Raw genomic sequence first — 14258 nt, 5'->3', positions numbered from 1 at the left:
GGGACGATCTCCTCCCGGCTCCATCGCTCCCTTGACCCGTTTTGACAGAAGCCAAGAAGCGTTGGCTGCGGGCGTCATGAGTAGTGTCGGAATGTGGACGCTGCTCCCTGCCCGCGTCCCCGCGTAAGCGTATCGGCATCGGCGCCGTGTGTGCTCTGCCCTCCATTGCCCGTTTACCGTGCTTCATTTTCTTGTTTGCTGTTTTCCCAGTTTGCCCTTTGCCTCGGCGGAAGGGGGAGGGAGTGCGGGGGTCTCTGTGCGCTCTGTGGACGCTTGCGCGCTTTCGGCACCACGGCCTTCGTAATAAGCTTGGTCGGCCGCCAATACACTTAGAATAATCCGGTTAACAATGTGTGGATTTTGGTTGGGACCACGTTAAACTTCGATAAAACTAATAATTCGAAAGGAGTGATTTCATTATGACGGGGGATTGCTGTATTGGAGAAACATTCCACTTTTTGTGATGTCTGTTTTTTTTTATGACAATAAAAGATAATCGCTTTACATAATTCATTTTGTCATCATCGTAATGGCCCAATGCATTGCTCTCCCTGTGAAGAGTGTTCCCTGCAACTTTCCTCACCCACTGGGGGTCCCCGAAATGTGGACTGTCAGGAACGGCCGTTGCAGTTGGTCGACCCAGGTTGCGGTGCCCCTTTCAGGGTCCCAGGAGGGGGTGGGTTCGATTCACGGTGGACGGGCGAACCTTCGCGGCTCCGGAGTTTGCGAGGCGCTTCCTGGGGAGCGGCTACGACTCGGTGCGGAGCCTGGCGGCCGAGCAGGTGGCGCTGCTGCTGGAGGGCAGGGACCCTGCCAGCCTCCAGTCCCTCCTGCCGCTCCTCACGCCCCACCTGGACGTAGACGTGAGTTTGTGCAGCTTGTAGGCAATAGGGGGCATTTAGCTGAACACTGTTCAAAGACAAAAAAGAAAATACAGTGCACAACTAACGGCTCTACGCCGCTGGCCCTATACAAAGAAAAGTTGAAAAATCTCCACTGACCCCTGAGCTATACAGTGCTGTGAGAGTTGCGCGTTTGCCGGAGCAATGGACCGCGTCCCTTTCATCGTCTGAACCCGCTTCTGTGCGTGCGTATGGACGGAGGCGCAATCCTGTGTCTAAAGATAGACATACATAGGACTGGTCCGACAAGCACATAGCTACCGTACTGTCAGCTTAGGAATGAAAAGAGTATGGTCCTTCCCGAAAAGAAACTCGTGAGCCTGTCGCAGAATAGCCCGGAGAGCGATACACCAATGGAATGAAAGAAGTATGGTCCTTCCTGAGAAGGAATTCGCGAGGCCGTCACAGAATAACCCTAAAAGCGACCCACTGATCCGAGTCAAGCGAGAGCAACTGCCCCTTTTGGTGCTCATTTTCTGCCAGTGTGAGCAATCCCGGTTGTTCAGGTCTGGGGCGCTTAGATGCTTAGCTTGCGAGAAAGATGCAAAGAAGTTAGAAGAACATTGGAAGGGAAACGAAGGAAAGGAGTGAAATCTTCCGCCGGGAAGCATTTATTTGTGCGTGGCGTCGGGCTTTAAGAGAAACCCGCTAAAATGCCAGCACCGGTTCTTATGAGCAGTTTCGGCAGCATTGCCCGAGGACTGTCTTTCCAGTCTAATGTTTTTGTGTCCGTCGCCCCGCAGCCGTCGAAAGAAGACGAGCGCCAGGCAGGCTGCCTGGTGTTTGCGGTGGCCCTGGCCAGTGCAGGCATTGCACTGGGACCCTCGGTCGGAGGCTGCGCCGTCCACGCCCTGGTGGAGGCGGTCAGGGACCGCTCTGTGCCGTACGACATGGTTGCCAAGGTGCGTTCTGCACCCTCATTTGGTGTCTTGGGGGGCATGCGTGAACGACGGTTTTTACCAGAAAACGGTGTCGTGTTTCCGCGTTGTTTTGTTGTAGATTACTCGTCTTTTATGAAGGCTATGATCCGCTAATTAAAAGGGACCATCAAATGGTAATATATGTTCCTTTAATAAGTTACCTCCTCTCGAGTCTGCCCGTTCCTCTCGCGAGGCATTGCGAAGACCTCGTCCCGCGATCCATGCATGCGCGTGACGAGACAAGGAGGTTACATAAAAACTATCGCTTCGTGGGTCTGGCTCTTGGCGCAGAAGTTGAGCATCGGGATTGCAATCTGGGGGTTTCAATTTCCCCTGCGGACATTTGGAAATTTATTCTCAATTTATCCACTCATCACTCTCTCGCGTGTGCACATTCGTGTTACTAATACGTACAAGCTTTTCTGGGGAGGCTGCCGAAAGAAATATTGATGGTTTTCAAATATGGCCGTCATCTTTTCTACAGACCGGGAAGGTTTACATAATTGCAATACTGACGAGACGCTGTGGTGCCATTGGTTGTGTGTACGGCACCTGGAATGCTTCCCCAGCCAGTGTGCATTCTATGCCTCCTGCATATTGGGCCGTTTGGCAGATGGGAAAAAGCGAAGCACGGTAGAAAACCTCCGGAAAAAACATCAGGTGGAGGACGAAGAAGACGGGAAGGAAGTTAAACTTACGCCGAAATTTTCTAGGCTTTTGTTAAATTTCAGGCTTTAGGTTCGATGGTAGTGCATTCTTTTCTAAAGAAAAGTGTGCGTTGGAATTCTGCAAATATGGTTCCTGCACAGCCAAATATATGCAACCTCACTGCCCGCACGCGTGACATTAATTAAAGCCTGGTCATTATCGAGAACTATAAAACAACAAAAACTTTTTAATTTGTCTTTCCTTCCTCCTTTTTTGCGTGTTTCTGCCCGAACAGTCAGACGAATGTGCTCCGAGGCCTAATGCCCAAAAAACTCTGCATCCTGTTTTTTTCGCAACACCGAAGTCTGGACTGCTTTATGATTCACCCCCTGCGTTAACTTGTCATCGTGCTTGATCCGTAGAGTGGTGGAGCTTTGGTAACACCGAAGCCTGGTTGACTGTGGCGGTCCATACTTCTTGCTCCGTGAAAGCACATCCATTTCCAGGCACTCGGGCTTTCCCCGGACTGTCCCGGCAGGGCCTGGGGTGGCGCCCACGTGGCTTACGTCGTCCACCGCTGGCTGAGGCAGGGGCGGCCACTCCAGAACCTTCCCTTCCAAGCCCTGGGCCGCGCCTCAGCAAAGCAGTTCCTCGAGTGAGCCCATTTCTCTACCACGTCGCCACAGTCTTAGATTACCTGGTCTGGAATGTTTTTGGTGGGCTATGGAAAAGATTTTTTCTAAAGACAAATTGTAGCACCGGAGGCACACTGCCGACGTTAGGAGTCGTCCAGTCGAATTGCTCAAAGAACCTAACGGGTGGATTTTGGTTTGTGGAAGGCACCCTGGGGGAAATTGCTGGATTCGTCTACTCTTTCAAAAATTTCACGAACCAGTTGAAAATGTGGACGATTGAAAATGCCATCTATAGTTTCAGATCTAGCGATCATATTATTTTGAAATAATTGAAACAGCACACGAAGGCTGCTGTAATCTGCTTTAAAAAAAAGTTATCAAAATTTCTCAAAACATTTTTTTAGGCTTCTAATTTTTTAAAAGTTTGTTCTGCTCCTTTATGAATTAGGGCTGCTTGTGGTGACAAAGTTTGCTAAGGCAGAAACCGCCAAAGTATTCATTTCAGTAAGTATAATATCTATAGACTGTGATGTCGCCTGCATTCTACCAGCAAGCTCTTGACTGGGATGGCACTCGTGACGGCACTTACCTTGTATTCTGTTTCTTGGGGGCATGCAGCGTAATGAAAAAGTTACCCAGTTTTTGAGCTACCCAGGTCTTCGAAGGGCGTGTTTATCGCACCTACAAACTCGAATCTACCGCATCTGCGATCTGTGGTATCGGCTCCCGCGGTGTGCGAGTTCATAGTGGGTTTCCATATGTCTTTGTTGCACCGAGTTAGACGTCTGTGGTGATAGTGGTTCCCGTAATATGTGAGTTCACAGGGAGTTTCTACGTGCTTACTCTGAAACTTGAATCTGATACATCCATGACCTGTATCAGTTCCTGTGTCATGTTCATAGCCAGTCATACCCCCTCCCCCCCCCTGTTCATCAGTACAGTCTAAGCTCGTTATAACAGACCTTGATTGTGACCAAGATTTCAGTCTGTTGTAAAAAAAGTACTATGTTATATACAGATATGAAGTTGAGTCAATGGTACATAGAGGAAAACCAAACAAACTTCACAAATCAGTATGTTATATCCAAATGTCTGTTGTAATGAGCTCAGACTGTAATTTCTTATAAAATTTTGCCACCCCATTTTGGAACGCTGCCCACCCGATGTTTTAACGCAGAATGTGTTACATGGCTGGCACCTAACCAGATCCAGTCAGGTGCCAGCAACGGAAGTAGAAAGGCCGACCGAACACTGACGCTCCTCTCCTCACCTATTGGACACCGGTGCCAGCCAAACCTCTTCCTTGAGTGCCTCCGTCATACTCCCAGCGAGGGTAAAACATCACATGTTCGGACATGCAGCGGCGCACCGCTCCGTGACACAAGCCGGCTCGGGGCTTTCCCAGATAAAGAACACGAGAGACAGCGACAGAAAGGCCGAGGAAAAAAATTATGCTGAAATCGCTGCTGTCACTACGCCGATTCTCGATGAAATGTGTTAGCATTTGGTGCGGGGGTCCTGACTCAATGAGGGGTGGGAATTCCAACTTTGCGACGGTCTGCACACCGTTGTGTTCGGAAAGCCAGTCTTTTCTTTCGGGTGTCGGTGGTTTTGCGGGGGGGTGTCATCGCTGCGCCTTGGTTTTATGTTGTGCTCTCCCTCGGGTAATTTCATGGCAAAGGAGATGCGGCAATTCTTTCACATCCGGGATAATGATGCCTCTGAACTGCTAGAAAATTATTTTTTTGTGAAAAAGTAGATTTTATTTTTGCCCTCAATTTCTGGAATTTGTGTAAAACCCATGTAGTTAAGAAAAACATTGGAAAAACCGGTTGCGTACCACACAAACTTAGGTGGGCGCCTTATTATCCAATAATACGGCCCACCTTAAAGTGAAATACAAGCATTGAAAGACACCATTTTTATTTATTTATTTATTTATTTACGAGTCCAAATAGGGGCTCCAAAAAGAAGAGACCTTGAAATGTCTATTTTTTTTTTGTCAACTTGGATTTGGGTGTTAGCTACAGTACTTTCTTCCTTTATTCTCTTGAAACTAATAATTGAATTGGTTACACAGTTAAATCTCGTTAATTCAAACTCGAGGGGGACCGAAAATTTATTTGAATAAGGCAAAGTTTGAATTACCGGCAGCTTCCTCCCATGTTAGTTTGAATTAAAAGAGTTTGAATTAAGAGAGTTTGAACTAATCAGAGTCGACTGTATTAGTAAATTCTAAACCCTCATTCCATTGCCTTTTCATTAGATCACTGAGTCTCTAGTTTGTGCAGAAACGGCCTTATGGAGAGCCAGAAAGAGGAAGGTAGGCAGCGGTGGCCGCAGCCTTTGAAGTAACCCGGAATTCAATCCACCTCACCTGTTCGACTTGTCCAAAACATTAGAAAAGTATTTTCTGTTGTTGCCTTTTGTTGTTTTTTAATGAGGAGCCTCTTCGGCCGTGCCTTGAGGTGCTCGCCTCGTAGGCGACACAAGCAGGCTTTCACCAGCGAGGCGTCAACGGTATGAAATGCCGCCGCAAGGTCTTCAATGCTCTCCCGAAAACACCCTTCATTCGGTTGAAGTGGACGTTATCCTGACTCGCTGTGTTTTACATAATGTGTCGTTGAAATAGGGTTATGTAAAAGTTTTGCAACATTTTCTAGCATTCAGTCGAGTGTCCTGCTCCGTTTGACCCACTAGCCCCGTGCTCCCTAGGCGGCTTAAGAAACGCGGGGTGTTGCGAGTCCCCAACATCTCATTACCGCTCCACAGCCAATCGGGTTGCGGCATTAGAATGAACAAAGCAACAAGTGGGAGCGTGCTGTCACGCCTCGTTGATACGGGCCCCATTAAGGTGTATCCACACGACGGACCGGGCCGCGGACCGATTGTTCACGTGATGCGCGGCCCGCGGGCCGTCCGGCAGCAATGAGCACCCACACGGCGGACCAAAAGAGCAGACGACAGAGTGAATGGGCCGGTATAACCCTGGACCTCACAGCTCCGCCAAACGCATGCAGCGAGCTGCTTTGAGGCTATTTGTAAGGAGCCAAGATGGAAGTTGAACGAAAGAGACGTTCGGCCGCGGTGGCCCTGGCGTTGACTATTGAGGACGAGGAGGACTTAAGTGACCCCAAAAAGGGCATGCAACTATCGTCCCACAGAGCGTGAAATACTCCATGAGCGCGATGAAGTAAAAAGTTGCATCGTCGGACCATGCCACCATCCTCTCACAACAAAAGGTTTGTCTTCTTCGTCTTCAACAGTTGGCGCCAAAAGAAGACGACTTTGGATTTGGATTCCTATCCAAACAACAAAAGTCAGCTTGTTGCCAGACTTAGCGTTTCAATTATACTAAAACACCGCGGTCCGCCGCCAAGGTCCGGGCGAGAAAAGTCACTTGGCATTTCTCAGAAGCGTGGGCCGCGGACCGCCGGCGGACCTTGAAAACCGGTGACGTAGGATCACGTGATGCGCGGCCCGCGGACCGAAACAGCAATCTGGTCCGTCGTGTGGATACACCTTTACTGACGGGGCCGTGTGCAGGCGCCACTGGCGGACGGTTCTCTCAAGCGCGGTGGAGCAGTGCAGCGCACCGGCGGTGTCCTACGTGAGCGCCACGCTGGGCCAGGAGGCGGCCTTCCTGGTGGGCGAGTGTGCCCCCACGGTGCTGAGCCACGTGATGCCCCGCCTGGCGGAGGGAGGGGCTCGGGCTGCCCTGGCCGCCAGGACCTTCCTCGAGGAACAGCTCTCACCCAAGGTGAGGGGGTCGCCTTCAGCTCTGGCCGCAGATTGCCCAGCTGCTGCGGGGTCAGCCTGGTGGAAAAGAATATCTTTATTCCCCATCGAAGCGACAGGGGAGGTTCGGGAAAAGAAGCTGAAAAATCAGCTTGACGAACTGGCCTTCTCCTCGGAGGTTAAATCAATTAAAGATCAAAAGACACTCGGTACAGTATGTACATTGCACACGGATGCTCTGCATAAAAGACAACAATAAGACGTTGATGCGTGACACATTTGAACGGAAGAATATATATAGAGCGCAACGAAACAACTCAAATAATGACTATAAATGTGAAAAAAAAAAACATTCAAGTGCCATAATTTTCGGATAGTCATATTCGCATAAAAAAAGAATAACCTCGCATCTTTTTTGGATGTAGATTCGAGCCGTATATTGCCATTATTTAAGAAATGCGACAATTCTAGAAGTTTGTTTCATCACAAGGAACTACCGTAACACGTTTTTTTGGTGCATAATGGCTTCGGTTTATTAAATGCGTAGCATTTATACGCAAACTCAATGCTGTTGCATCACGCTATAGTGGTAGTGCTCCAGGCACACTTCCGGTTTTTGAGGGTGGGCGGAAGTCGCTGTGCGGGACGGGCATTGCTCGATTGTTTTGGAAGAAACCAGACTAAAACCTGACTTCTCGTCAAAATGCCGCAACTGGGACTGTATCAACAAAGACGAAAATGGGTGAAGATCAGTTTTCACGTGTTTTCTGCCTGCTGGGTTTGTCCGAGAATGTGGGTAGGTGCTGCGAAAACGAAAAAGTAGACACTGTCTAACCGCGATTGCATGTGCGGAAAGCAGTTTGACTTAAATTCACGGAGGTTTGTGATTGCCAGATTTATTTGTTTTGTTTCAACATGAACTCGGGAAAACCGTCGGGTTGTCCAGACCACTTGCGGCCACATTCAGTATTTCTTCATGTTCAAACGGCCAACTGATTGTTCAAACTGTCGTCTGCACTTTCAAATTCGTCTGCTTGTTCAAATTGTCGCGCTTGTTCAAACAACAGCGGCCCGGAGACAAAACGTTTACCTAATAATTGCGATAAGAGGTAAATGCAGACTTTAAAGGCTTACAAGTTTGAAGGTTGTTTGGGGTAAGTAGGCTCATTGTGAACAGTAGATATAAGAAAATGGTGATTAATGAAATTAGAGTGAAAACGCAGGCAAGCTGGTGCACATCCATAATGAGAAACCTTGAGACCAGGAACAGAAGGGAGGAGGACAGCACCACCTCATATAACCAGTGCAGAAATGATTTACATAAGAACAAGCTTCTTCCTTTTTCTCTAAAACAGATCCCCACACCATGTGCAGTTCTACATCATGAGTCTTAAGCTCACCCACAAATTTCAATGCAGTCTGAAAAATTTGGTGCATGCCATCAATTATAAATAATAAAACCATGGCTCACACAAGCGACTGTGTGGGAAGCTTCATTACAAAAAGAAGGCAAACACGACACCACCCCAGGACACAGGAAAACTAGAAAGTCAAAAACACTGTTGTCTTGGACTGACGAAAAAGGAGAGGAGGATGTCGAGCACACACAAACACCGCAAGACATAAAATCATTGAGAATAAACATACATTCACTACCACACAACTTGAAGGAACTAGACACACAAAAACGCCCGTGTCTCGTCTTTCAAAGTCAGTTGCGGCATATTTGTACAATTTTCAGCTTGCATAATGCCAATAGTTTCCTGAATTATCCTCTTATAAGGTTAGTTTTCTTTTCTAAGGACAGTTGTTTGCGACCAATCTGGGAAACAATTACAAAGGCCTAGGTGTTTAACAGTTTCAGAATTGACGGAGCTTGAATTAACTGCTCTTTTATGTTCCGAAATCTGGTCATTTAGGCAGCGTCCCGTTCGACCAACATACGAGAACCCACAAGGCAATGGAATCTCGTGTACTGTTGCCACCTCGCAACTAGTTACTGGCTATCTGGTTTTTCTGGCTACCAAGCTTCCCACCGGGAAAAGGAGTTGGCTTACTTAATATGAAATCTTTTTTTAAAAACAATGTTTACAGCATAGCTTACTGCCAGAGCCTTTAAATTGTGAGAAAAGAGATGAAAGAAAGGCACACCCACCCATTTATCAGGTTTCTTTCGCGGGTTGCACGCCAACAATCTGTGTGGCACGCAATCTGTGCGACGGACTGTGGTTTCAGGGCTGACGTTAGAAAAGGCATTCTGAATGCCGACGCAATTGAAACACCTTTATAAAATGCCAGAGAAGGCCAATTTTTGTTTTCTACATTCGGTGGGGAAATGGGGGACGCTTCCATAATGCTGAGCAACACTTTTTTTGTTTTCATTGAAATACTATTTTTGTTTTGTTTACTCGAGGGAACTACTGGAGCATGAAAACAAAACTCGACACCTCACTAGCACAGTCCAAGAAGCTTTTTTTGGGTGATGGGAAGGTGTTAACTCGGGCGGAACGGCGACCAGCGTTGAGCAGCTGGCCGTCGTTCCACTTGGCTGGCGATAGCTGTTACGGGCTCTTCCCACTGCTGGAAAAGACATCCGTTGTCATCGTACTTGTAGTTGGCGTATTAGGGCTTCAGGGGGATGTCCGCCACGATATTGCCAACTGCTCAAAAAACGATGGTCCTCCGCTCTCGGGATTCGATCCTGGGCCCACTGTGAAGCAGTGGAGCTCAGTTACCACTGAGCTCCATTGCAGCTTTAGCTGTAAGTGGTCTATACTGTATAACAGACCTTGATTTTGACCAAGATTTCGGTCTGTTCTTAAGGGGGTATGTTGTAAGCAGATATGAAGTTGAGTCAATGGTTGTAGAGGAAAACCAATTGAACTTCACAAATCGGTATGTTATATCCAAATGTCTGTTGTAAAGATGTCTGTTGTGATGAACTTAGACTGTATTTTGTTCACCCTAAGCTGACAGTGCTGGGGCAGCTACGCACTCGCCGGACCCATGCACCGCCTATCTTTCGTTGCCCCTGTCTAAGCGCATGGGTATGGGCGGGGAGCGTGATTATGTGGCAAAAGATAGACGTAGGACTACGAGCACATATCTTCCTCTGCACTGTCAGCTTAGGTGTGAACGGAGTATAGGGTACTTCCACGTCCTTCTGTTTAGGGTGATGCTTCTAGTACCCAGTGCCGACAGCATGCGCTCTTTAAAAAAATACAAAGAAAAGGCCGATAAGAAATTTCCGCTGTAGCACTGTCAGTGCCAAGAGCTCGTGCCGGGAGACGCGCTTTCACGTGCACGGGACTAGAAAAGAAACAGAAGCGTGCGGAACAAAACGGTTGGATGTTATCATCCTATGCAAAGCACGCATGAAGGCACCCTAGCTTGGACGATCCTTTTCACAGTGATGTGATTGCTGCGCCAATTGCGCCAAACTGCACCAAGGGGCTAACCCTGCTACATCCTGCTACATTTAGCCAAAATATGGGTAATCTGCGCCGTGTAATCTCCTCTTACTCTCTGGAGATATTGGAAGTAATCCAGGCCCAGACACGGAAGAAACCTTACAAAAACTTTTGGTAGGTCAAAATAAGATATTCGAGGCGATTAAGGAAATAAAATTCACTCAAAGGAAGGTCGAAGAAAGAATAGGTGTTATTGAAGAAACCGTTGAATCATTCAAGAGCGTCTCAAAAAATTTTGACATTTTTTCGAGTACTATGCTCACATTGAATCAAACAGTTTCTTCACTCGAGAACAAAGTAGACGACCTAGAAAACCGAATGCGCAGAAACAATTTAATCTTTTTTGGAATTCCTGAAAATCTCAACGAAACTAAGCGGGATCTAGAAAAAGTTATCATCTCTGAGATTCTTGAAGACAAACTAGGCATTGAAGATGTTGGGGTGGAGAGGATTCATAGGATTGGAAGACCGAATAAGGGGAAATCAAGGCCTGTAATATTGAAACCTTTTGACTATAATGTAAAAGAAAACATCCTGAGAAATGCGCGGAAACTTAAGGGAACCAAAATATCAATATCTGAAGACTTTTTGATTCATATCAGACAAAAAAGGAAGCTTCTCTGGAACAGTGCTAAAGAAGACCGTGACAAAGGCGAGAAAGTCGTGCTAAGATTCGATAAGTTGATAGTTGGCAATTCTTGCTATCAGTGGGATCCCGTGAAAAACGCCCGTATTTTGATTAACTCGAGGCAACGAGACGACAGACACGTGCAATCTAACAACGAATGACAACAGTGCTCGAGATCTCGTTGGTTCACTCTTACAATGTAAACGCCAGAAGTGTAGTAAATAAAACTGCTGAACTAGAACACATGTTATTGTCCGACGATCCTGATATAGTTGTATTAACAGAAACATGGTTGCACGATAATATTACCGATAACGAAATCATTCCACCAACACATCAAATTTTCCGAAAAGACCGGGATACGAGAGGGGGAGGAGTGGCAATAGTTCTTAAAAATAATATCGATGCAACATTAATTCACGATACCTTAAACATTGAATCGATCTGGGTCAAGCTGCGTATTCATAATAGTCCGATTCTCCTCGGGGTGATCTACCGACCGCCAAATGCTTCTGAAAGCGTATTAGAAAAACTATACGACTTTGTAAATCTGCAAAGACGACGTTTTTCAAACATTGTAATCGCAGGTGATTTTAACCTTCCCAACATCAACTGGGAAAATTTAACACCTTTGAACTTTAATTGCAAGCACTCAGAACTTTTGGTTAATATGGCATTTGATAATGATTTGACGCAAATTGTTACATGTCCCACGAGAATTTCAAGTACAACCAATAATATCCTTGATCTCGTATTTAAATCTCAGGAGTTAATGGGTAAAGCGTTCACTTGCCAAGTTAGAGAGGGAATATCTGACCACCATTTGGTTTGGTGTAAATGTGCCTGAGAACTTCATACTAAAAAAGCAGACCGATTGATCAAAGTGCCTGATTACACTAGAGCGCTAGACGAAAGCATTTTAGATCACCTTGAATTATCATTTGACAGTTTTTGTGAACAAAGTGAATGTGCATTAGATATTAACGATATGTGGCTGTCATTTAAGAATTCAGTTCTGTACTGTATAGAAAGGTTTATACCGACACGTTGCAAAAGAATACGAAAAAATAATCCTTGGATTACTCGGGAGGTTTTGCATCTCAAACGTAAAATAAACAGAATTAGAATTAAAAACCAAAGAACAGACAAACCTAGTATAACACAACTTCGAAAGCAATTAAGGTCAATGATTCAGGAGTCAAAACGATATTTCCATAATGTGACCTTAGATAAATTTTTGGTATCCGATCCTATTAAATTTTGGCGATATATGATCAAGTCAAAACAGCCAATTAATACCATTACACAGAACGGAACAAAAATTGATGATCCATTCGAAATTGCCAGCTCATTCAACGAATACTTCTCATCCGTGTATACCACGGATAATAACCAGAATCCAACTATAGAATTCTCACCGAAAAGCATTCCGAGTGTTACCATATCTAAAGAAGGCATTTTTGCAGCATTGCTTAACCTTGATACTAAAAAATCTGTAGGACCAGACATGATTCCAAACATTTTTTGAGTCGGTATGCGGAATCCTGCTCAAATTTCTTGCTTACAATTTTTAATAAGTCAATTGAATTAGGGCAAATCCCCGACGATTGGAAAACTGCTAAAATAGTTCCAATATTCAAAGCAGGAGATTCCCATCATGTTAATAACTACCGCCCAGTATCAATTTTGAGCAGCTGTGCAAAATTGATTGAGCATATTTTGTTTAAACGTATTGTCTGTTTTCTTGAAGAGAATAACTTTTTCAATAAAGTTCAACACGGTTTTAGACGTAATTTATCTACAGTTACGCAACTGGTGCTCACTGTGAATGATTTCGCAAAGTCAATTGACTCCGGATATCAGACGGACGTAATTTTTATAGATTTTGCAAAAGCGTTTGACCGCGTGCCTCACGGAAAACTACTCTTCAAACTGAGATCCCTATTAAACAATGAACAGATATTAAAATGGTTAGAGGCATATTTAAAAAACAGAAAACAGTTTGTACAAATACAGGATTCCCGCTCATCCACATCAAAAGTAGAATCTGGAGTTCCTCAGGGATCAGTTCTGGCACCCCTACTTTTTCTAATTTTTATAAATGACATTACAGTGGACAGATCTGTTCAAATTCGCTTATTTGCCGATGATTGTATAATTTATAAGCAAGTCAAATGCTCAAATGACCAAGTAGTTTTAAACAAGTGTTTAGAAGTGATCTCAGAATGGTGTGATGATTGGCAAATGTCTCTAAATAACCAAAAATGTGCACATATGACGGTAACTAGGAAAAAAAACCCACTGAATTTTAATTATACTCTTCAAAGAACCGCTTTAAATACTGTATGTGAATACAAATACCTAGGATTAATCATAACTTCAAATCTGCGTTGGAACTCACATATTGACCTTATCTCCCGAAAAGCAATGAATAAATTATGGGCATTAAAAAAGAAACTGAAGGACTGCTCGAGTAAAACGAAACTAATGGCGTACAAAACGTTTGTTAGATCTATACTCGAGTATGCCGACGTTGTGTGGGATCCTTACATAAAATGTAATATTAACAAATTAGAAAGAATTCAGAAGAAGGCATTAAGATTTATATTTAACAAGTATGGCAGAAACACCTCGATTTCGGAGCTTTATGTACAGGCCGGCCTTCCGCTTTTAGGAAAATGTAGAAAGATCAATTGACTGAAATTTATTTTTAATCTAATAAATGGGAACTACAACTTGGATTATCTAGATTACTTTCACTTAAACACATCTAGGTTCACAAGAAATAAACACAGTAAACCAATCACTGAAGTAAAGTGCAGGACCGACTGTTACAAATACTCTTATTTTCCTCTTAAAAGTAAACATTTGACAGAAGTCTGTCTGGTTGGGGAAATGATTATTAAAATACGACGACGAACCAATCCCTAAATCAGGGGCCCAACGTTTCGAAGCCGGTTCGGCTTCTTCTTCAGGGGCGACTATGGAGGAAAGGAGCCGCAATCTTCTTTTTCCTCTATGACGGAGGCGAATGTGCATGATCCCATCTTCTTCCTCTTTGATCGTTTTTTGAAGACAACTGGTGGAGTACGTTCACATACACAGATGGCAGTGCACCAAGAGACCTATTAATGTTTGTTGGCGTGGTCTGAATGTGCCAAGATTCAAGGAAGAGCCTCCGGCGAGGATTAGTTTCAATGTCCAGGATACGTGTGTTTAGAAAGTCAATGCGGTGGTCATTTTTTTCACAGTGTTCAGCAACCGCGCTGCATTCTTGATCGAAGTTGCGCACATCAACCTTGTGTTGACAAATCCGT

At 45.1% G+C, this 14258-nt stretch overlaps 1 protein-coding gene across 1 annotated transcript in view; it reads left to right on the top strand.

Moving 5' to 3' along the window:
• Positions 1-14258, top strand: part of LOC8039133 (serine-protein kinase ATM) — a 397758-nt gene that overhangs the window by 164505 nt on the left and 218995 nt on the right. Inside the window, exons 22-25 of the mRNA XM_040208992.3 lie at positions 663-863; positions 1646-1804; positions 2977-3125; positions 6652-6865. Of these exons, the coding sequence (XP_040064926.2) occupies positions 663-863; positions 1646-1804; positions 2977-3125; positions 6652-6865 (723 nt within the window). The remainder of the gene's footprint in view (positions 1-662; positions 864-1645; positions 1805-2976; positions 3126-6651; positions 6866-14258) is intronic.

The sequence above is a fragment of the Ixodes scapularis genome, unplaced genomic scaffold, assembly GCF_016920785.2.
Source record: "Ixodes scapularis isolate PalLabHiFi unplaced genomic scaffold, ASM1692078v2 PGA_scaffold2__306_contigs__length_199485367, whole genome shotgun sequence".
In the NCBI taxonomy this organism is placed as follows: domain Eukaryota; kingdom Metazoa; phylum Arthropoda; class Arachnida; order Ixodida; family Ixodidae; genus Ixodes; species Ixodes scapularis.
This window is presented reverse-complemented; position numbering and strand designations above follow the sequence as displayed.